The sequence below is a fragment of the Mesoplodon densirostris genome, chromosome 11 (genome assembly GCF_025265405.1).
Source record: "Mesoplodon densirostris isolate mMesDen1 chromosome 11, mMesDen1 primary haplotype, whole genome shotgun sequence".
NCBI classification, from domain to species: domain Eukaryota; kingdom Metazoa; phylum Chordata; class Mammalia; order Artiodactyla; family Ziphiidae; genus Mesoplodon; species Mesoplodon densirostris.
The window spans coordinates 33,309,805-33,332,379 of NC_082671.1; the positions used below are offsets into that span (position 1 = coordinate 33,309,805).

The 22,575-nt window shown below is 39.1% G+C and overlaps 1 protein-coding gene across 1 annotated transcript in view; it reads right to left on the minus strand.

Moving 5' to 3' along the window:
* MYRFL (myelin regulatory factor like) overlaps positions 1-22,575 on the minus strand; it is a 118,028-nt gene that overhangs the window by 80,112 nt on the left and 15,341 nt on the right. Inside the window, exon 2 of the mRNA XM_060114165.1 lies at positions 7,647-7,737. Coding sequence (XP_059970148.1) covers positions 7,647-7,737 — 91 coding nt within the window. The remainder of the gene's footprint in view (positions 1-7,646; positions 7,738-22,575) is intronic.

Below are 22,575 nucleotides of genomic sequence, written 5' to 3' on the forward strand. Positions count from 1 at the left end.
CCTCCAGGCAGCACTCCATACCTGGACATTTCCCGGTGTGTCCAGCCCCCACAGCTCACCTGTGTGCCTAGTAGGTAACAGGCTGGCTAAGCTAGGGGATCAGAGAGAACTTCTGCTTGCTCCTACTCCCCCTGGGCAGACAGCTGCCCTGGACTCCACCACACAAGGAAATACAGGGTTAAGAGCAACTGTCAGAAATCTTCCCGTCCTGACAGAACTGCCCCCAGTTCAACAGACCAATTAGATTCACACGGAAGGATGAGAATGTCCTGAGCAGCACATCCCAGTGCTCATACGTGGGTACATGCTCCCAAAAGGGGCCCATGGCCACATAAGTTTGAGAACACTGCCTAACGTTTCCCTTTCCCAGTTGCATATTAGCACATCAAAGGCCCTGAGAAGTCCTGCAGTAAAGAAGTACATTTAATTTTGTTTAAGCCAGTGAGTCACATACTTATTTATTACTGATCATGGAACTTTTTTTCCCACAGCATCTCAGGGGACCAGTTTTCCATAGAGCATTTAGGGACATCTGTTTCACAGAGCCAATAATTCCATTTTTTAATATCTTTGAGATTTGAAAATCTGCCTATGAGATTCAAATTTGCTCCTAGAAATTTTACAGCCTAATGTTCTCTTAAATTGCTTAAAGGGTTGTCATTGATACTTTTAAAAGGCACAATTCACGGGCAATATAGTAGAGAGGAAGTAACTCAGGCTTTGTAGTAAATTCATTTTTGAATCCCAACTCTGCTATTTATTAGCTGGGAGCCCTGGCAAGAAAACCTGCATCCCAGCGCTGTTGTGAGGAATGCAACTAACCTGCACAAAGAGAGCCTGATATTTAGAAATACTCAACACTTGGGGTATTTGAATACATTGTACAGATGCAATGATCATTGGACCAGCCCAACAAATCCATGGTCACGGACTGGGACTGTTTCCACTTGTTCTCTCTTGGATTTCTATTGCAGCTCCACTTAACTGCATGCGCCTGAGCCATTTTTATCAGGCAATAGCAGCTTATCTGATCATAGGACTTTTCTTTAACGGGCTTGAACTCTGACAATCTTTGCAAACTATGGCTCAGGATCCATTCTGAGTCACACCTTTTGGCAGATAAATGTAGACCCACCCTGAGAGTCATGGAGTCTAAAATGTCCCCTAAAACATCAATTAATCCAAAAGACAAATGTAGAAGAAAGGGCAGGTGTTCTAGAGCCAGGCACATTTTAATCCCAGCTTTGCCACTTATTGACATATGAAGAGTTACTTAACCTCTTTGCACTGCAGCCTCTTCATGTGTAAAATGTGGATAACACTGTGCCTGTTTGGAAGAGTTGATAAGAGAATGAAATGTGTAAAATCAAATATGCAATTAAATGAGTAAATATGTAAAATGCAAAGAACAATGCCTAATACTTGGTAAATACTCAACAGTATTAACTCCTTCCTCTACCTCACTTACAAATGCCACACACCCACTCCCAAGGGTAGAGAGTGAATCTGACTGGGCAAACCATGTCGGAATCTCAGTAGCAATCGCCTATAGGGAGATACCTCTGGTCTTGCTGGAAGGACCATTATTATCACGGAGACTAAGATCATATGATAGATTTCTGAACTCCCAGGTAGAAGGACAGCTCTTCGAATAAGACTTAAGACTTGTTCGCTTTTCCCTGCAAACAGCTAAAGTACTTTATGCCAGTTATGAAAGTGCTCCAGATGATTAAACAGAACCCTGATGGAATCAGGTCTACCTCCTTTTGAGGAAAAGTCTTGTAGAGGACAGAAACTGACAACTTCTGGCAGGTTTTTTCTAGGCAGAAATGGTAAGGATACACCCATTGCCCACCCTTCTCACAGGAATTCATGGCAGCTGCGTGGATGGATTGAGAGGAAGATGAAGGCAGGCACAAGGGCGATTAGTGCCTGGGTTCAGCCCACGCAGTGCCTGGAGCAGAAGAGCCAGCTCAGAGCGTGGGCTCAGACATGTGGCAACCCACCAGTTGTGTGTGTGTGTGTGTGTGTGTGTGTGTGTGTGTGTAACTAACTTGCAAAACGTTGAGCCTCCCTTCTTCCCCACGGTCATTTTGGCAAGGATGCTTTTGTTGGCAAAGAGCAGCAAGAGCCAGGTACCAAAATACCTGCAAATAGGTTTCCCCATTACTACTGAGATTCACATCTTGTTCCACTCTCTGTCTTTCATGAGGCAGAGAAGGAAGGGCATTTACAGAAATGTCAAGGTTGGCTCAATAACAGAATGGAGATGACAGAAGAGGGTCAGTGAACTTAAAGACAAATCAATAGAAATTATCCAGTATAAACAACAGAGAGGGAAAAAAAGATTGAAAAAATTAACTGAGCCTCTGGGACCTGTCTACCATATCAAAGATCTAACAGTTGTATCACTGGAGTCCTAGACAGAGAAAAGAAAGACGTTGGTACAGAAACATAAATGTGAAGAAATAATGGCTAAAAACTTCCTAGAGGTAGTAAAAAAAAACCAAAAATTTACAGATTAAAAAACTGAGCAAATCCCAAACAGTATAATCTCAAAGAAAACCATGCCCATATCCAGCCATGTTATAATAAAATTGCTGAAAACCAAAGATAAAACAATATCTTGCAAGTGGAGAAAAATGATATATTACATACAAGGGAACAATGATTCAAATAACTGCCTATTCCTCATCAGAAACCATAGAGGTTGGAAGACAGAAGACAGTGCTGAGAAAAAAAGAACTTAACCGAGGACTCTGAATCCACAATCATTCCTGAGGACGTTGGCATTCCTTACACAGTAATAGATAAAAGAAGTAGACAAAAATCAGCAAGGCTATAGAAGACCGGAAAAACAATGTCAACCAACTTGACCTAATTAGCATTTATAGAACACTTGACCCAACAACAGCAGAACACACATTCTTTTCAAGTGCACATGGAACATTCACCAAGATAGGCCATATCCTGGGTCATAAAGCAAACCTTAACAAATCTAAAAGAATTAGAATTATATAGAGTATGTTCTCTGTCCATAATGGAATTAAACTACAAGTCAGTGACAGAAAAATACATAGAAAGTTCCCGAATATTTGGAAATTAACCCAATTCCAGCCACCTAGAGTTAAAGAGGATGTCTCAAGGAAAATTAGGAAACATTTTGAGCTGAAAGAAAATCAAAATATAGCATATCAAAAATTGAGGAAGGCAGCTAAAGCCATATGGAGAGAGAAATGTAGAGCATTGAATTAATCATTAGATTAGAAATGCAAATTAGAAAGCAAAGGATGACTTTAAATCAAGAACTAAGCTTCCACCTTAAGAAACTAAACAAAGAGGAGCGAACTAAACCCAAAGCAATCAGAAGGAAATAATGAGTAGAAATCAGTGAAATTGAAAACAAACACAATAGAGGAGATCAATGAAACCAACAGACACTTATTTGAAAAGGTCAACAAAACTTACACCTTTCTAAAGAGACTAATTAAAAGAGAGAGAGAGAGAGAGAGCGGAAAGTGATTACCAATATAAGAAACAGAAGAGAATATCAGTACAGACTCCTTAGAGCCTGTAAAAGCCTATAAAAGCATAATAAATACTATGAACAACTCTTTGCCTATAAGTTTGACAATGAAATGGATCAATTCCCTGGGGAAAAAAGAAAACAAGCTACCAAAACTTACTTAAGCAGAAAGAGATAACATAAATAGTCCTGAATTTATTGGATAAACTTAATTCATAGTAGGGTCTTCCAACAAAGAAAGCTACAGGCACAGAAGATTTCATGGTGAATTCTATCAAACATTTAAGGAAAAAATAAATCCAATTCCACACAATTCACCCAGAGAATTTAAAAGGGGAAAACACTTCCCAACTAATTTTAGAAGCCTATCAATATCCTGGTATCAAAGCCATAAAAATACAGTATAAGAAAACTGGAGACCAATAGATGCAAAATCCTCAAAGTAATTTTAGCAAATTGAATCCGGCTATACATAAAAAGATAATACTTTAAAACTAACTGAGGTTTATCCCAGGAATACAAGGTTGGTTCAATATTCAAAAATTAGCAAAGTAATCCACCATAATAACAGACAGGGGAAACAAACATATGATCATATTAATAAATACAGAAATAACATTTGACAAAATTCAAGAGCCATTCATGATAAAATAATTCTCAGCAAACTAGGAGTAGAAGAGAATCTCCTTGACCTAATAAAGGGCATTACAAAAAAATCTTACAGCTAAATCATACATAATAATAAAAACTTGAGTGATTGCCCTCTAAGATCAGGGACAAGACAAGGATGTCTGATCTCTCTATTTCCCTATTCAGCATCATAGCCAAAGTTCTACCCAGTTCAGTAAGGCACGAAACAATATTCAAAGGCATACAGTTTTGAAAGAAGGACATACAACTGTTCCAATTTGCAGAAGACATGATTGTCAAGATATAAAAAGCCAAGAAATCTACAAAAAGCTCCTAAACTAGTAAATGGCTTCATTAAGATTTCAGGGCCTGGGAATTCCCTAGCAGCCCAGTGGTTAGGACTCGGCACTTTCACTGCCGGGGCCCGGGTTTGATCCCTGGTCGGGGAACTAAAATCCCTCAAGCCATGTGGCCAGACCAAATTAAAAATACATATTTTTTAATTAAAAAAAAAAGATTGTAGGACCTAAGCCCAAAATACAAAAACCAGTAATAGTTCTGTATACTGGCAATGAATAATTGGGAATTAAATTTGAAAAAAATTTAAAAACCACTATTACTTACAATAACTCAAAGAAAAACATGAAACATTTAGGTGTAGATCTAAACAAAATATATACAAGATTTGTATGCTAAAATTGTAAAATGCTGATGAAAAAAAGCAAAGAAGGCCTAAATAAATGGAGAGGTATACTATGGAAGACTCAATTTTGTAAAGATGTCGATTTTCCCCAAATGGGTCTCTATACTTAATACAATCCTAATCTATACCTCAGCAGCACTGTATAGATATAAACAAGCTGATTTTAATATTTATGTGAGAAGTCAAAGGAATTAGAATAACCAAAAATTTTACAAAAGAAGACAAATTTGGAGAACTTACACTATATGGTTTTAAGACTTATGATAAAAGTACAGTAGTCAAGATAACGAGGTACTGACAAAATAACAGATATATAGATCAGTGGAACAGAATAAAGAGTTTAGATATAGAGCCACACAAATATGGTCGTCTGATTTTTTACAACAGTGTAAAGACCATTCAATAAAGAAAGGTTATCCAGCAAGGGATTCTGAAAGTAACTGGACATCTATACACAAAGAAATGAATCTCAACTTATATCTCAAAACTTATACGGAAATTAATTCAAAATGGATCATAGACCTAAATGTAAAACTATACTTTTAGAAGGAAACAGGAGAAAATCCTTGGGCACTTAAATTAGGCAATATCTATATTTCTTAGATATAAAGAACAAACCACATAAGAAAAATCTGATCTATTGGACATCATCAAAATTTAAAACTTCTGCTCTGGGAAAGACATTGTTAAGAGAATGAAAACATAAGTTATAGACTTGGAGAAAGTACTCATAAGTCACATACCCAATAAAGTTCTTTTTTTTTTTTTTTTTTTTTTTTTTTTGCGGTATGCGGGCCTCTCACTGTTGTGGCCTCCCCCGTTGCGGAGCACAGGCTCCGGATGCGCAGGCCCAGCGGCCATGGCTCACGGGCCCAGCCGCTCCGCGGCATATGGGATCCTCCCAGACCGGGGCACGAACCCGTATCCCCTGCATCGGCAGGCGGACTCTTAACCACTGCGCCACCAGGGAGGCCCCCCAATAAAGTTCTTACATCCGGAATACTTAAAGAATTTTCTAAACTCAAAAATAAGAAAACTTTAATTTTTTAAAATGGGCAAAAAAAAAAAATAATAAAATAAAATAAAATGGGCAAAAAATTTGAAAAAAGACTTCACCAAAGAAAACGTACGAATGGCAAACAACCACATGAAATAAGGCTCAACATCATTTGTTGATAGGAAAATGCAAATTAAAACAAAATGAGATACCACTATAAGCCTATTAGAATATATAGCTAGTGGTAATGTAAAATGGTATGGCCACTCTAGAAAATTTGGCAATTTTTATAAAATTAAGCTTCCACTTACAACATGAACCAGCAGACTATCCAAGGTATTACCCTAGAGAAATTAAAACTCTTGATCACACAAACACCTGTGCATGAATATTTATAGAAGTTATTCATAATTGCCAAAAACTGGAAATAATCAAAATGTCCTTGAATGAGTGACTGGATAAACAAACTCTGTTACAACAATCCAACAGAGTTTTTCTCAGCAATAAAAAAGAATGAGCAAAGACATTATGCTTAGTGAGAGAAACTGGACTCATAATTATATATACCATATGGCTTCATTTATGTGACATTCTGGAAAAAGCAAAACTATAAGGACAGAGAAAAGATCAGTGGTCACCAGAGGTTAGGGGTGTGTGTTGGGTTTGACCACAAAGTGGAAATGTAGGGGGAACGTTTCAGGTGAGGGAACTGTTGTGTGTGGTAATCATGGCAGTAGTTGTACAACTCTATGAATTTGTCAAAACTCACAAAACCATACACAAGACAAAAATGGAATTTTATTGCATGTAAGTTTTTTAAGAGAAAGCTGGCATGGCTATATTAATATTAGAAAATAAGAGCATAAATCAATAACATGGAAAACAGAAAAACAATTAAGAATATAAATTTAACCAAAAGCCGGTTCTTTAAAAGGTTAGGAAAACTGATAAACCTCTTGCTAGATTGATCAAGAAAAAAAAAGACATGAATTACTGACATCAACAACAACAGTTGCTGTTCACTATAGATTCTATAGACATTAAAAGTATAAAAAGGAAATATGATGAACAACTTTATGCCAGTAAATTCAGAAATATACAAATTCATTGAAAGATATAAACTGCCTAAGTTGATAACTACTAATTGATAACCTGAATAGCCCCATATCTATTAATGATATTGAATTGGAAGGTGAGGGCTTTCAGATTAAAACTAAATAAAACAAAAACAAAAACAAACAAACAAAAAACTCCAGGCTTAGCTGGCTTCACTGGTGAAATCTGCCAAAGATTTATAAAAGAAATAAGACCAACTCTACCCAAGCTTTTCTGGAAAACAGAAAAGAAGGAAGCACTTCCCAGTTCATTTAATTATTTCATAATTTTAAAAACACCAAATGGAGGGACTTCCCTGGTGGTGCAGTGGTTAAGAATCCGCCTGCCAATGCAGGGAACATGGGTTCAATCCCTGGTCTGGGAAGATCCCACATGCCATGGAGCAACTAAGCCCATGAGCCACAACTACGGAGCCTGTGCTCTAGAGCCCATGAACCACAACTACTGAAGCCCGTGTGCCTAGAGCCCATGCTCCACAGCAAGAGAAGCCACCACACCACAAAGAAGAGTAGCCCCCGCTCGCCGCAACTAGAGAAAGCCCGCGTGCAGCAGCGAAGACCCAACGCAATGCAGCCAAACATAAATAATAAATAAATAAATTTATATGAAAAAAAAGTCAAACATTAAAAAAAAACCAAAACGACCAAATGGAGAGCAGTGCCTTCATTACTTACAAGGCCGCCAAATCAAAATCATTGCCCAAGAACTCCTCCAGCAGACTTGTATCCAGCGTCGGGTTCCCCAGAGTGCCACTGGCCCCTTGAGCTGCAAAGACAAATTGAAAATCTTGAGATTCATGAATTTTTCAGAATGGCTAATCGCTAAAATTTCAAAGCAACTAAATGGTATAATGCATTTATTGACAGTGTGGTCTTTCTTCCATTCAAATATTTCCTTCAGAAATCTTTTTAGATGTTACCCTCCTTGAGCAGCCTTCCCTGACTGTCCAAGGCTGGTTTAGGTGCTTTTTTATGTGCATTCATTAACACCATGTACTTTGCCTTATACACGATTATAATTGCTTGCTTTTGTGTTTATTCCTCTATCTAAAGTCTTTAAGGGAGAGGACTGTGTCTTTCTTATTGTATCCACAAGGATCTATGTTATGAAAAAGGCAGCAATTAACATTTATTGGCTAGCTGGCTGGCTGGCTGGATGAATGGACAGACTGATGATTGGCATGTTGGTCTGATAGATAACTTCCAGTTAAGTTCAACAAGAAGGTCAATATCTTGCTTCACATTTTTGTTAGACTTCCCCAAATGCAACACAATAGTTCTGTCCTTTTTCTTGATTTACAAAATGAAAATAAGCTTATTGGCTTCTTTCTGACCACAACAAAGACACTAGAATTTTTAAAGAATATAAAATATTTAGGGACTTCCCTGGTGGTCCAGTGGCTAAGACTCTGCACTCCCAATGCAGAGGGCGCAGGTTCGATCCCTGGTCAGGGAACTAGATCCCACATGCCGCAACTAAGAGTTCACATGCTGCAACTAAAGATCCTGCATGCTGCAACTAAGACCTGGCGCAGCCAAATAAATAAATAAATAAATAACAAAAAAAGAATATAAAATATAAAAATATGTTATAAAGAAGACAAAACAATCTTTCTTTGCAGATAACATGACTCTATACCTAGAAAATTCAAGAGAAACAACTGATGATTAGAAATGATCAGAAAAGTCAATAAAGTAAATGGTTAAATATAAAAACTAATTACTTTCGTATGTACAAAAAATAACCAGTCAAAAATTCAGATAAATATAATGAAAAAAAAAGAAGATTCCATTCAAAATAACAAAAAGCCTAAAATATCTAAACATATATTTAGGGACAACATATTTTTTTTAAAAAGCTAATAAACTCTATGAAGGGTCATAAGAAGAAATTTCAATAAATGGAAAGAACTTCATTGTTCTTAGACTGAAAGATTCAATATTGCAAAGCTTTTACTAGACATTATTTATGATGTCTGTCAAATACACAGTCATTTTCTGAGAACTTTCCCCTTATAAAAACAGTCTCCTGCAACCTTTACAGGCACCTGAATCAGAAAGAAAAAATCCATTGGTTGGCCAGTGACCACTTCAGTTATTTCTCCCAAAATTTAAACTAACAGACTTTAAAGCTGCTGGTTGAGATTAAGTCACCTAATAGCTATGGCAGAGGACTGGAGTGATAGTCTAAATATTTCTGCCAGGTCCTTTACCCAGGTCCTTCATGATTTTTTACCCTTAATAAGGCTGGTTGTTCCCCTTCTACTCTAATTACATGACAAAGTCCTGTATACATCCAATAAACCCTTTTGAATTTGTTTGTATGTTATCTGAAATCAAATAATCCTCAAGGAAAATGTTCTGAAGTTCATCTGGAAAAATAAATACATAAAAATGACCAGAAAAATTAGGGAGGAAGGGGGTAAATAAGTACTGAGAAACACGCAAGTGAACAAATCAAAGGAACACAAACGAGTCCAGGATATATCAAGAAATCTTACATATATACGGAATATATATATTTTATACTTATATAAATATTATATATATATATATATACACACACACACGATAGATGCATGATAAGCATATCCTTTGACACTAGTGAGGAAAGAGTCATTATTCAATAAATGTTGTGGGGAAAATTGATTATATATTTGGGAGAAAAAAAACCTGGATCATTTTCCTGCTTCCACACCAAAACTGCAGATAGATCAAAGATTTCAACATAAGTAAATGAAACCATAGAAAGAAAACATCAGTGACTATTCTTATGATCTTGACATAAAGAAGGTTTTCCCAAGCATGGCATGAAAGCCAAAAACTATTTTTAAAAAAAGATTGATAAAATTTTACTTTATCCTTTTTTTGAGGGGAGAAGAATGTTTCACATTTTACTTTGAAATAATTTCTATCTTAAAGAGAAGCTACAAGAATACAAAGGAAGTCACATATATCCTTCACTCATATTCATCATTATTAACATTGTGCTACATTTGCATTATTCTCTCTGTCTCTATCTTGTCTCTCTGTCTTTCTCTTTCTCTCTCTCACACACACACACACAAAACACAATGATACACACCCACCTATACATACCATTCTGAACCATTTGAGAACAAGTACCTTTATCTGTGAATACTTCAGTATATATTCCTAGGTACAAAAACATTATCTTCACAACCACAATTATCAAAATCCAAAAACTTAACATTGACAGTTTTATTGTACAATCTACATTCCGTATTCAAATTTTGCCAATTGTCTCAATAATGTCATTTATAGCATTTTTTCCGGTCCAGAATTTAATCCAGTATAACATAGTACATGTAGCTGTCATGCCTCTTTAGATTTTTTTTGAAGTGTGTAGGCTAACTGTTTTACAGAACGTCTCTCAATTCGTTTGCCTCATATTTTCTCAAGGTTAAATTCAAGTTTTGTATGTTTGGCAAGAATATTACACAAATGATATTATGTCTCTCTTAGTGCCTTATAACAGGAGGATCACAGTGTCTCATTATTGATGTTAATTTTCACCCCTTGGTTAAGGTACTATCTGCCAACTTACTCCACTATAAAGTTACTACTATTCTTTTTGTAATTTGTGGCAAGATACTTTGAGATTGTGCAAATATTTTGTTCCGCATTAAATTTTTATCTAATAGTTTTAGTATACATTGGTGATCGTAAGCATTTTAATCCATGAAAAAAGTTAAAGACAAACTGAGGAATATTTTCAATATACATGAAAAAGAGTAAATATCCATAATATCCAAAATGTTCTTTCAAATCAATAAGGTAACAGCTACACCCCAATAGAAAATAGTAAAGGGCTTTAAAGGGCAGTTCATAAAATAAAAAATCAAATTGGTTAATAAATGCACAAAACACATTAAACATTAGTAAGAAACAGAATTTAAAATATGAGAAAATTTTCTTTTTGCCTACCAAATTGGCATATATTCAGGGAATTAATAAAATCCACTGTTAATGCTGATGGAAATAAGATAACCCTCTTATGCACTGCTGATAGGAGTATATATTAAATAATCTGTCTGAAAAGTGTTTAGCATGTTTCCAAAAAAAATGAATGTGCATATATATTTTGATCCAGAAATTCCACTTAATACACTTACAATAATACACTTAATATAATAACAGAAAATTGAGAATGACCCTTTTTTTTTAACATCTTTATTGGAGTATAACTGCTTTACAATGGTGTGTTAGTTTCTGCTGTATAACAAAGTGAATCAGCTATATGTATACATATATCCCCATATCCCCTCCCTCTTGCGTCTCCCTCCCACCCTCCCTATCCCACCCTTCTAGGGGGACACAAAGCACGGAGCTGATCTCCCTGTGCTATGCAGCTGCTTCCCACTAGCTATCTATTTTACATTTGGTAGTGTATATATGTCAATGCCACTCTCCCACTTCATCCCAGCTTACCCTTCCCCCTCCCCGTGTCCTCAAGTCCATTCTCTACATCTGTGTCTTTGAGAATAAATGACCATTAATTGACATTCATTCAATGAAATATCAATACTCTGCAGCCATTTAATAAATTCTACAGCATTTCAACAGAAGGTGGCTTGCAAAATCTTATATCCACCCAATTTGTTTTCAAACGTAAAGGCAACAGACAATTCCAAAATTTAAAAGTTCAGGGTATAAAGCCCCCATGACTTCCTCTTGAAAATAACTCCTTGACAGTGAAATTCAGCCAAGCAAAAAATGAATCAAAAGAAAGAACTCAGAAATATAGAAATCAAAGAGGAAAAACTATGATGAACAGTGAATTCATATAAATATAGGATTTAAACTGAATATCTGAGGGAATTATGGTTGCAGATCAAAATGTAAAAGTAATAAACCCTTAAAAAAGAAAAAATATCAGCAACAAAAATTAGAAAGCAGGGCGAGGGAAAATGGGAAGAGATGTGGTAATAATCACCTTATTATTCATATCTCAGAGTTCATCTTCATTACCCTATAAACCTGAACCATTTAGTAAAAAAATAACTATTCCAACTTTGTAGTAACTTTTAAATCCCCTTTCTTAATCTTGGAAGACTCCTTTAGAACTGATATCTTTAACAGTAAAGAAATAATTATTTAAATTCTGTAATTCCTTCAGTTTCTCTTCTTTTTATCCTATTAAATTCAACTAAAATTAATATTTTATATTATATTTAATATTTTCTTTAAATAGTGCATGTGAGCTAAGATCCATTTCTTACAAAGTTATTTCTACTATCTATCTAATTATCCATCCTTCTATCTGTAGCTATTCATAGAAAGATGATGAAATAATATTCCACCATAGTTGACACTAGTTAGATGGTAGAATTTGGAATGAGTTATCTTTTTAAAACAAATCCCTATTATATACTTTGGAAAATTATTTTGCACAATTTTGAATAAAATGATTTTCTTAAAAAGTAGGAAATCAAATTGCTAAAATAAACAAAAAAATATAGAAAAAGTCTAAACTGACAAACCCTGGAGTAAATAGAGAAAATTTCCACTCATGACAATCCCCCCACCCTTGCATAAAAGATAAAAGTCCCAATGGCATCATGGGTCATGCTTCTAAAACTTTAACAAGATGATAATTCCTCTGCCATTTTCACAATTCTGGAACATAGACAAAAAAGAAAAGTACCCAAATTTTTTTATGAAGCCAGCATAAAACTGATGCCAAAAGCTGAAAGAGATGAGATGCATAAAGAAAACTACAGACTACTATCATTTGTGAATATACCAAAATCCTAAATAAAATGCCATCAAATAGAATTTAACATTTCCATTAAGAGAAAAATTCATCAAGAAACAAAAAGATAATTCAATATTGGGATTCATATATCAAAGGTAAAATAGTATTTGACCTTCTCAACTGATGCCAAGAAGGCATTAAACATTCAATATTGATTCCAGTGAATACATCCTTAAGATTATATATATTTATACACATACATATACACATATCTATATCTCCTGTATACATATATGTGATAGAAAACCTACATTAAATAACAGCATCACATTCAATGGTTAAAAATTAGAACTATTTCTGTTAATATTAGAAATATGTATTTTCATTACCTTGCTATTACACAATGTGTCAACACCCCTAAATTAATCTATACATTTAAAACATCCACAATAAAAAATGTCTTAAAATAACAAAATGATTCTAAAGTGTAATAATGTAAAAATGCCCAGGAAAATAAAACAGAATAGGATCTGAAACAACTGGTATTTTTTTGGCTTTTGCCAACAGCGGTAAACCAAAAGTTTTTTCTTTCATCGTAATGAAATCTGAAATAGATTATCGATAATTTAATGAGAACTTTGTTAAACTTTGTGGACTTTTTTTCCAGGTATAATTTAAATATGCAATACTTCAGCTGTCTATCCTGCACACCCATATCCCTCATGTAATCCAGAGCCTTGAATTCTTCCCATGGGTAAGGTACCTTTGCACTAGATCCCTGCACTGGTTACAGGAGGTATAGGAGGGCCATTTCATCTTTATTTTGGGGCTTGCTAATTCATCCAAGGGCATTAAAACAAAATTTTAAAAATCTTGAACACCTCCCAAATGGTAAAAATTGATGGGTGCCAGAGACAGGTGGAAGGGAGGGAGAAAAAAAGAGAAGGGAAAGGGAAGAGAAGAGAGATTGCCAACTCCATTCAGTGACATGAACTCAGAGGGAAATGGATGGACGACATTTTTAAAAGTTGAGATGGTCAGAAATGACCTCATAGTGGAGTTTTGTCTTGAGCTAGACTTTGAAGGAAGAAAGAGCAAGACAAGCTCATTCATTCTTTATTAAGCACCTACTATGTGCCAAGCACTGTACAAGGTTCTGAGGACACAGCCATGAAAAAAATTAACACGATCCCCTCAGGAGGCTTGGATTCTAATGGAGGGAAAGGTAGCAACAGTGGGGAAGGACTTACATGACATATGAGAAACAATAAATAACAGGATCTTTTCCGGTGGTGATGAAAACAGAACAGAGTGGCATGATAGATGGTGGGGGAAGGAGCTCCTTTCAGTGTGGAGGCCTTTCTCAGGAAGGAGCCAGCCATGCAAAGACCAAGGGCAGAACATGCCAGGTAGAGGGAACAGCACCGCAAGAGCCCAGGGCTGGACTGTGCTTGTGTGTTTGAGAAACAAATCATTCCAGTGTGGCCAGAGCACAGGAGCACGGGGCAGGGTAGGGCGGGGAGAGGAGGTGGCCAGAGCAACGAGAAGCCTTTGGAAAGTGAAATAATATGCTTTAATAAAAGGTCACTCTGGTTGCTTTGCGGGAAAGGACTATAAGGGAATAAGAACGGAAGAAGGGAGGTCAACTTGCACACTATCGCGGTTGTTCAGGGACTTTCAGAGGGAGTCTGGAGTTCTTACTCTGGACCAAGCAAAAGGAGAAGCACTTTGCCCGACCTCGTCAATCCTCATGACAGCCCTAGGGGGTGGACATTAATATTATTCCCAGTGTACAGAGAAGGCAAAGTGATTACACAGGTTAACTAGCTTGCCCAGGGTCACACAGCTAGTAAGTGACCTGCAGGGAAGCCAACGAGACCTACCCTGATTCTTGAGGGTGTTCTCACCCCCAGCCCCATTACTACCCCCCCTCGCCCCGTGTTCCTCTTCCTTCCCCAACAATGCCAGCCAACTGCAGAAAAGCAACTTGACTCTACTACTTCACTGGGCTTTGGTCAAGCCAATTGCTAAGAGAAGCAGATGGAGGAAAAGATCTGTTTAGTTTCCCACTGAAGCCCCTGCTGGTGTCCCATCTGCTTTATATAGCACCGCCCCCGCCCAACAAACACATACACACAATTCCCCACATAGAAGTAGGAAGTGGCCCATAGATTCTCAGACCTGACCTTTGTGCCACTTGCTTTACATCACTCACCCTCTCCAACCTCCAGCCCCAGGTAGAAATAAGAGATGGTCCACAGCATCCAGGACCTGCCCGTGCAGCTTGTGCAAACCTCTTAATGAACAAGGAGAGATGAGCCCTGGAGTAGCCGACTTTCTCTAGGACTCCAGTCACAGCTGTGCTTTCCAGACCCTAAGGAAATTCCTCAACAAGATAAATCCACAGTGTCAGATAAAACGGTTTTCAGGAGGCTCTGCACACATAGGGCAACTCTCAAAAGCCTCTTAAAATAAATCACATGCTTTTAAAAATAATCACTTTGCTCTAAATGTCTTAAACGCTGGTTTATAACACCCAAACCTGCAAAGAGTGTGTCCTCAGGCATCCCGCCCCGTCATGGAGGCTCAGTTTCAGACCTCGATTCCACCCTTTTCTACATTTCTCTCTGTGGCCAGGAAGGGCTGTCACAGTCTTGCTCACAAAAGCAGAAGCTACCCAGGCCTCCGGGGAGTGCCGGAGAACTGCTCTAGGAAACAAGGGCCCCCCTTCTTCACCCTAGTTCTCTGCCTTCCCTTCCAGGCACGCAACAGCTGCAGAATGGTCACCTGTGCTGTTGCCCTTGGCCTTACAAGGCAGACAAGAAAAAAGTGCGTGGTTATGAGGATCAATCCACCAGAGACACCACAGACAAATCTAAGTTGCATCTGCAAGATCCGCTAATAGACATACACATGCCTTTGGGGAAACAGGGCTTCTCCAAAGGTATGGATAGGGTGTGCCCAGCAAGGACCTCCCTTTCTGCTTCCCACCCACCTGCCCAGCTGCCACCACCCCCCAGTCCTGTGTAAGGACACTTCTTGTTTCCACCCTAGGGACTCCCTTCCCACACCACTTCCCCAAACCCAGACACCCCCCTCCCTTCTTGATCTACTCTTTTGCCCTTTGTCCCAAAACAGCGCTGGCCAGAGTATTCACATGACAGGCAAGATGACAAAATTTGTCTGTTACAGCAGCTCTAGGTTTTTTAAAGATTCTAAAAAGCCACAATGAGTGTCTCCCCCTTCCCCCCTTGATTGCCCTTTAAAGTTAAACATAAAGATAGTTTCCCTCTGATGTGCCAGGGCTCATGAGGAACTGGAGCAGAAATGTTCACGGCTATTCCAAAGAAGAAGGCGGGGGGGGGGGGGAAGCAGAGGAGAAACTAGACCCTCATTTGCTAAGGTTACTTTTGTCTTGAAAATCCACTGAAAATAAAACTGGATTTAAAATCTAATGTCAGTGGTGAGAGCCACAGCCCATTCAGTCAGCTAGTGAAGATAACATTTTCCCAGAGACATTTCCAATCATTAAAAGACTGTTTCACTCATTTATTCAACATTAACTTAGTGTTCACCATGTGTCCAGGAATAAAATTGGGGACGAGCTCGCAGTCCAGCAAAAGGGACAGGAAGATCGGCCACAGCAGCAGAGGGTGATAAGTGCCGGGATGGCGGTGGGCATCCTACTGCAGGAGCCTTTCTGTTAGGCTGGCCGGGCTGGGGCAAGGGCTTCCTGCAGGTGACACTTGAGAGGAATTTTTTTTTTTTTTTTTTGCAGTACGTGGGCCTCTCACTGTTGTGGCCTCTCCCACTGCGGAGCACAGGCTCCGGATGCGCAGGCTCAGCGGCCATGGCTCACAGGCCCAGCCGCTCCTCGGCACGTGGGATTTTCCCAGACCGGGGCACGAACCCGCGTCCCCTGCATCGGCAGGCGGACTCTCAACCACTGCACCACCAGGGAAGCCCCGAAGGGAATTTTTAAGGATAAGCAGAAGGTGATTTAAAAAAACATTCCAGGAACTGAAAAGAGTATGTGCCAATGAATTCATGGGGTCAGCAGCAGGACTCCCGTGGATTGAGTGTGCGGTCTGGCCAGAGCTGGAAGGCAGGTGAAGAACGTGGCACAGACAGAAGAGCACCCTTCCGGGACCCCACTGCGAGCTCTGTGTACTTTTATTTCAGCCACTGTAGAAATTACATGTTGTGCGTCTGCTTCTCCACTCACCTTTAAGCCCCTCCAGGGTAGAAACTGCCTCTTTTTATATAGATCCTACACACTCAGAACAAGGCCTGGAATGTGGTAGTTATTCAATAAATATTGAATTTCTCAGATGAGTAATAACATTTGAATGAATAAATGTGATTATGAATGGTGGAAGGTGTATCTGGAGAAACTGGCGTATCTCAGAAACCTGATCATGAAGGTTCATAGGTATCAAGGTAAGGAATTTGCCTTACAGGTTATGAAGACATTGCAATTTTTCATCAGACATGATCAGGTTTATATTTCTGAAAGGCCTTTCTGCCTGCTCTTGGGAGTGAAGCTGAGAGCAAAGAGACTAGTCAAGTACACTGCCAGCATTAGCCTTCCCTCACTAAATCACCCAACACACAATCAACGGGCACCTGCTATGGACCAGGCACAGTGCCAAGTGCTAGAGACACAAAGACAAGGGTGCCTTAGAGGTTAAGGGTCCTGGTTCTACAATCAGGCCTTAGGTCAATTCTGGCCGAAACATTTCCCAGCTGTGCCACCTTCGGCAAATTACCTACCCTCTCTGTGCTTTAGTTTCCTTATCTATAGAATAAGGATGATAAGAGCATTTCCTTCATGGAGTTGTGAGGATTAAATGAGATAATGCATATAAGGTGCTTAGCACAGTTCCCAGCTCAATAAATACTACCCTTTGTCATAACCATCAGTTGCTGTGCTCAAGAGGTTCATAAACCAGTGAGAAAGACTGACATAAAAGCATACCATAGTGCTCGATGTGACAACTGAGTGTACACAGAGCATTACAGGTCACCTAAATGACTCAACAGGAGCAAAAGAGTGCCAGGTAAAGCTTCCAGGAACAGGCGTCCATGAGGCTTGAACTGTCCTCAGGGGCAGACCCTGGGGCCTTGAATGCCATGAAATTCTGATCTGGTGCAGTGGAAGTGGGGTCAGGAAGGTGGAAGAGTGTGCAGTGGTGTGCTGGAGCCAGCTCGTACAAGCTTGGACACATCTCTTCCCAACTCCATATTTAGAGTCTTCACGTTAGTAACTTGAAATCGGCAATAGTGGGAAGATTTACACCATGGAAACTGGTAAATATTACAAATTGAGAATTTCTTTCCAAAGATTTGGTTGTTAAACGTTTACCAGCATACCCCTGGCTGTGAGTAGTATTTGAGGGGAGAATCCTACTGGACTTTGTTACTGATTGGATTCTCCCATCTCTGTTTTGGTGGCCGCGTAGGAAGTGGTGTTGGTGCCTTGAGATAGGAAACAGGAGAGAGTTGGCTGAGGAGCCTGGAAGGAGCTGGAGGAGTTCATCTGCTCCAGGTCATGTCATGTCAATCCTGTTTTTGCACTCTTGGAGAGAGAAGTGAACTGCAGGGCACCACCCTCAAGAAAACCTCCACCCAATGACCTGGAATCCCAGGAGTCTCCCCAGTCTTCCTTGTACAAGTAGTCCTGCATTGATCCAGGAAGAAGCTAATCAGTTCTTTCAAGCAGAGTTAACATGACCCATTGTTGGAAACAGTGACCAAATTAAAAGACTGTCTCTGGACTTTAACATGATATGAATCACCTGAAATTTACACACCCGATACTCACAAGATAAAATGAAAATTAACCTTTATTCAACTTGAGTAAATAAATGGTTCAAGCACACTGTGTAACAAGATGGCAACACCCACATGGCTTTTCAATAACTGTCACAGATGCAAAATTCTAGAAAGGATTGCTGAACACTTGGCTGCTGGCCTCTGAGAACAGCAGAAGACATCCAGGAGCCTCCAACTGCCCACCGAGAACCAGTGCTGTGGATAGACTTCATCTGCTTTCCTGACCAGCAGATTAGGAGCCTGTGCATGAAAATGTATATCTTGATTTCAACTAGACACTTAACAATATTGTTAATTCACTCATCCAATAATAAATATTTAATGAAGTGCATGTGCTAGGCACTGGGATACAACAGTGAGCAACACTCAATCTTACCCTCAAGCCAGGGGACGGGAGCACAGACAGTAAAAAGGCAGGACTAACACAGTGTGGTACGTCAGTCCCAGTAGACACGTAAGAGGGCCTTCCAATCCAACTGGGGGAAGGGCAGTCAAGGATGGCTATACTTGTAGCTAAGACGGAGAAAGGTAAAAGAAATTACATTAGAGTTAGGTGAATTTGTATCTGGGAGAACAACTGAACCCTAACATGCTAACCCGGAGAAAATCCTAAAATGTACTATAAAATGACTCTGCTCTCATCCTTCTCAATAATGCTATTTGTGATTTGGACAAGTATAGAAAAGGCAAACCTGCCACGTATGCAGATGGCCTGAAGGAGATGAACAAGGTAAAAATACAGTATAAGAGTCAGGTCACTAGAGATGGTCACACTGAGTGAAGTAAGTCAGACAGAGAGAGACGAATATCATATGATATCGCTTATGTGTGGAATCTAAAAAAGTGGTACAAATGAACCTATTTACAAAACAGAAATTGAGTCACAGGTGTAGAAAACAAACTTATTTGTTACCAAGGCGGAAGCGGGGGAGAGAGATAAATTGGGAGATTGGGATTGACATAGACATAGTACTATACATAAAATAGTTAACTCGTAAGAACCTATAGCACAAGGAACTCTATTTACTACTCTGTGATGACCCACATGGGAATAGAATTTTAAAAATAGTGGATATATTTATATGTATAACTGACTCATTTTGCTGTACAGCAGAAACCAACACAACGTTGTAAATCAACTATACGCCAATTAAAAAAAAAAGAGTCAGGTCAAATCTTGGCGACTGGATTGATGGCTGACTCTGACACGATGAAATTTAGTAGATTAAGCATTCAGCTTTCCATTGATTTTTTTCCATTATGTAAATATGAGATGGGGAAACTTGGCTTTTGCGTAAATAAGTGATAAAGACATCAGTTTAATTTTGTCATCATGAAGAAGTACTGGGGAGACAAAGAAACTAATGTAGGCTGATAATAATGAAAGCACTGAGGACAGAACTGGGAGGGTAAGGTCCCTGTTCCTCTAGGCACAGGTCCCATCTTGATGACCTGGGCCTCATACCTTAAGAGGAATGTCGACAAATAGTAGGGTGTCTGGCGGAGATCCAACAAAGCGGGAAAGAATCAGAAGTCAAGCCACATGAGAGATGGTCAGTGGAGAATAATAATAATAATACTTGGTAAATTTGTTGAGCACATTTTATGTACCAAGACCTTGCTAAGAATTTTACATTTACTTTCTCTCTTAATCCGAACAATAATTTTATTGTCAGATAGGTCTAGTACTACTCCCATTTTTCAGAAGAGCAAACAGCCTCAGCAAGCTTAAGGAACTTGCTCAAGTTGCAATAACACAGTTGTTATTGCAGGGGTTCTTATTGTAGTGTTTTCTACAGTAACATAACATACATATTCCTGAACCACCTTGCCTTCTGCAAAACCATGCAAAATAATGAAAGAAAGTTGGGTTGGAGCAAACCAGTCAAAAACGAATAAAAACAATAACATTCCTAATAGAAATTTAAAGGACACATCAAACTATAATTAATATTGTTAAGTACTTCAGAAAATATAGGAATTTACCCTTTATGAAAAGGTTGTTGGGAGAGTTATGGTTGCTGAATTATGAGGGCAAGGGAAGTGGGAGGAGGCCACTGAGATTAGGATAACTGGTTTAGATCAATTACATTAGAACCTATCCTTCCTGGGCTCAAGGACTCTCCTCTGTCTGAACAGATTAAGCTTCAGTTAGGAGGAAAGAAGGTGGAACAGCTGATGGTACCTGCCATTTATAACTTAGAAATATAGATCTAAGATCTTTCAGCATTAACATTATTACAATTCCACGTGACTGTGTCCTGTACTGCTTTTTCACAAACCCAGGGTCGCTCAGCGTAAATAATACATGACGGCTGGTTGGCTCGGTACCTTTTAAGATCTGCCCTTGTGGCACAGCTTCTCGGTGAATAATCTAACAATTGGTAGGATTTAAGGTAGGAGAGGGAGACGGTCTGTCTACTGCATTAGGTTTCTCAATTTTCATGGAAGTATTTCAGTGTCTTCACTAACTGATTATCAAGTTCATACTTATTCTCCTTTTAAATTAATTATTTGAAATATAAATTAAGCAAGATCCTCTGGCCTTTCTGGGAGCCTGGTGATTCATTTTTCTAGGAGTTTTGGAGCCTTACAACTAAGCCTCCTCTCAGCCCTTCAACATGAAGGTTAAACTTTTACGCTTTGTCCATTTTCTCTTCAAAAGCACGTACTAATGTTAATACATACAGGAATAATAAAACAAAAGAAGAGAAATAAAACATAACCAACTGCATGTTAACCAATATTAATTTTTAACCATGGAAGACAAATATGGGAAACTGAAACCAAGCACATTACTTTTAAATGGTATAGGAATTCATCAAGGACTCTCATTTATTTTATGCCCAGGGTTTGAAGAATTATTGTTGTGATTTGTTCTATTAGAAAGTCTAATTTTGCCAAAGACCAAAATGGAGGAGGAAGAGGAAGAAGGAAGAGGAGAAAGAGAAGGATGAGGAGGAAGACATCCCAAAGGAAGGGAAGCCAAAAGGAGACACCACACACAGGCTTTACAGGGGAGTTGGCTCATCTGCAACTGGCAGTGTTGAATATTAAATCAATGCCCCATGGGCAGACCCTGCACAAATTCAGGAAAATATGACAGGGAAGCTGCTCACCGTGTGGCTTTCAGGGTTCCTGCCTGCCTCTGCAATGCCTTCCTTCCTACCAACCCTCATAGGGAGGGGACAGCCCAGCAGAGCACTGGCTGAGGGCTGAGTCTTCAGCCAGGTGTAGGACAGGCTCATGTCCTCTCCGATGCAAGAAATAAAGGAGGGAAATCCAGAAGACTTGGGATCCTGAAAAGAGACCAGGCTTGGAGTTTTTTTATTTATTGACTCAGCAAATATGGTTGAGTGCCCACTATGTGCCAGTCCCTAGCTGCTGAGGCTACAGGAATGAATCAGACATAGTTCCTTCCTTCTAGCTGGCCACAGGAGACAGACACAGGCAATACATGCTTCGAAGGGTGAAATGCAAAGTTCTATGGAATATGTGCTAGCCCTGAAGGGAGGGTGCCAAAGCAGAGACCCCGAGAGTGAAAGGCAGTTAGCCAGGTGAACAAGGCAGGGGGCGAGGGTGTTCTGGAAGGAGGGAGCCCCGTGTAACCTGGAGGCAAGAAAAGCAGGAGCTTTGGGAAATTGCAAGTCAGGCAGACTTGGGTTAAATTCCAGGTCTTGAAACTCTCTGGGACTGTTTCCTTATCAAAAAAAGGAGGTGGGTTTTACCACCTTAAAGCATTGCTTGCAAACTAAAAGTGATAACATATATCTATAATCCCACTACTAACAGATTCTCTCCCTGACCGGACTGTATTCAGGCTCCCCTGAACTTTTCAATGAGGTCTATTTCCATGTTTCTGTCTTCATTTTCCAGTTTTAGCAAGAATCATGATAAATCAGTTTAACCAGAATCCCTCGTCCTTCATATCTGATCACGCTCGATATCAATCGAGTTCCTCATCCTCCACCAGCCCCCAGGTGGTGTCAGATCACCGAGCCTACTTTCAGGAAGAATCTTGTTAGGCCAGTTTATGAAGAATCTCCCCCT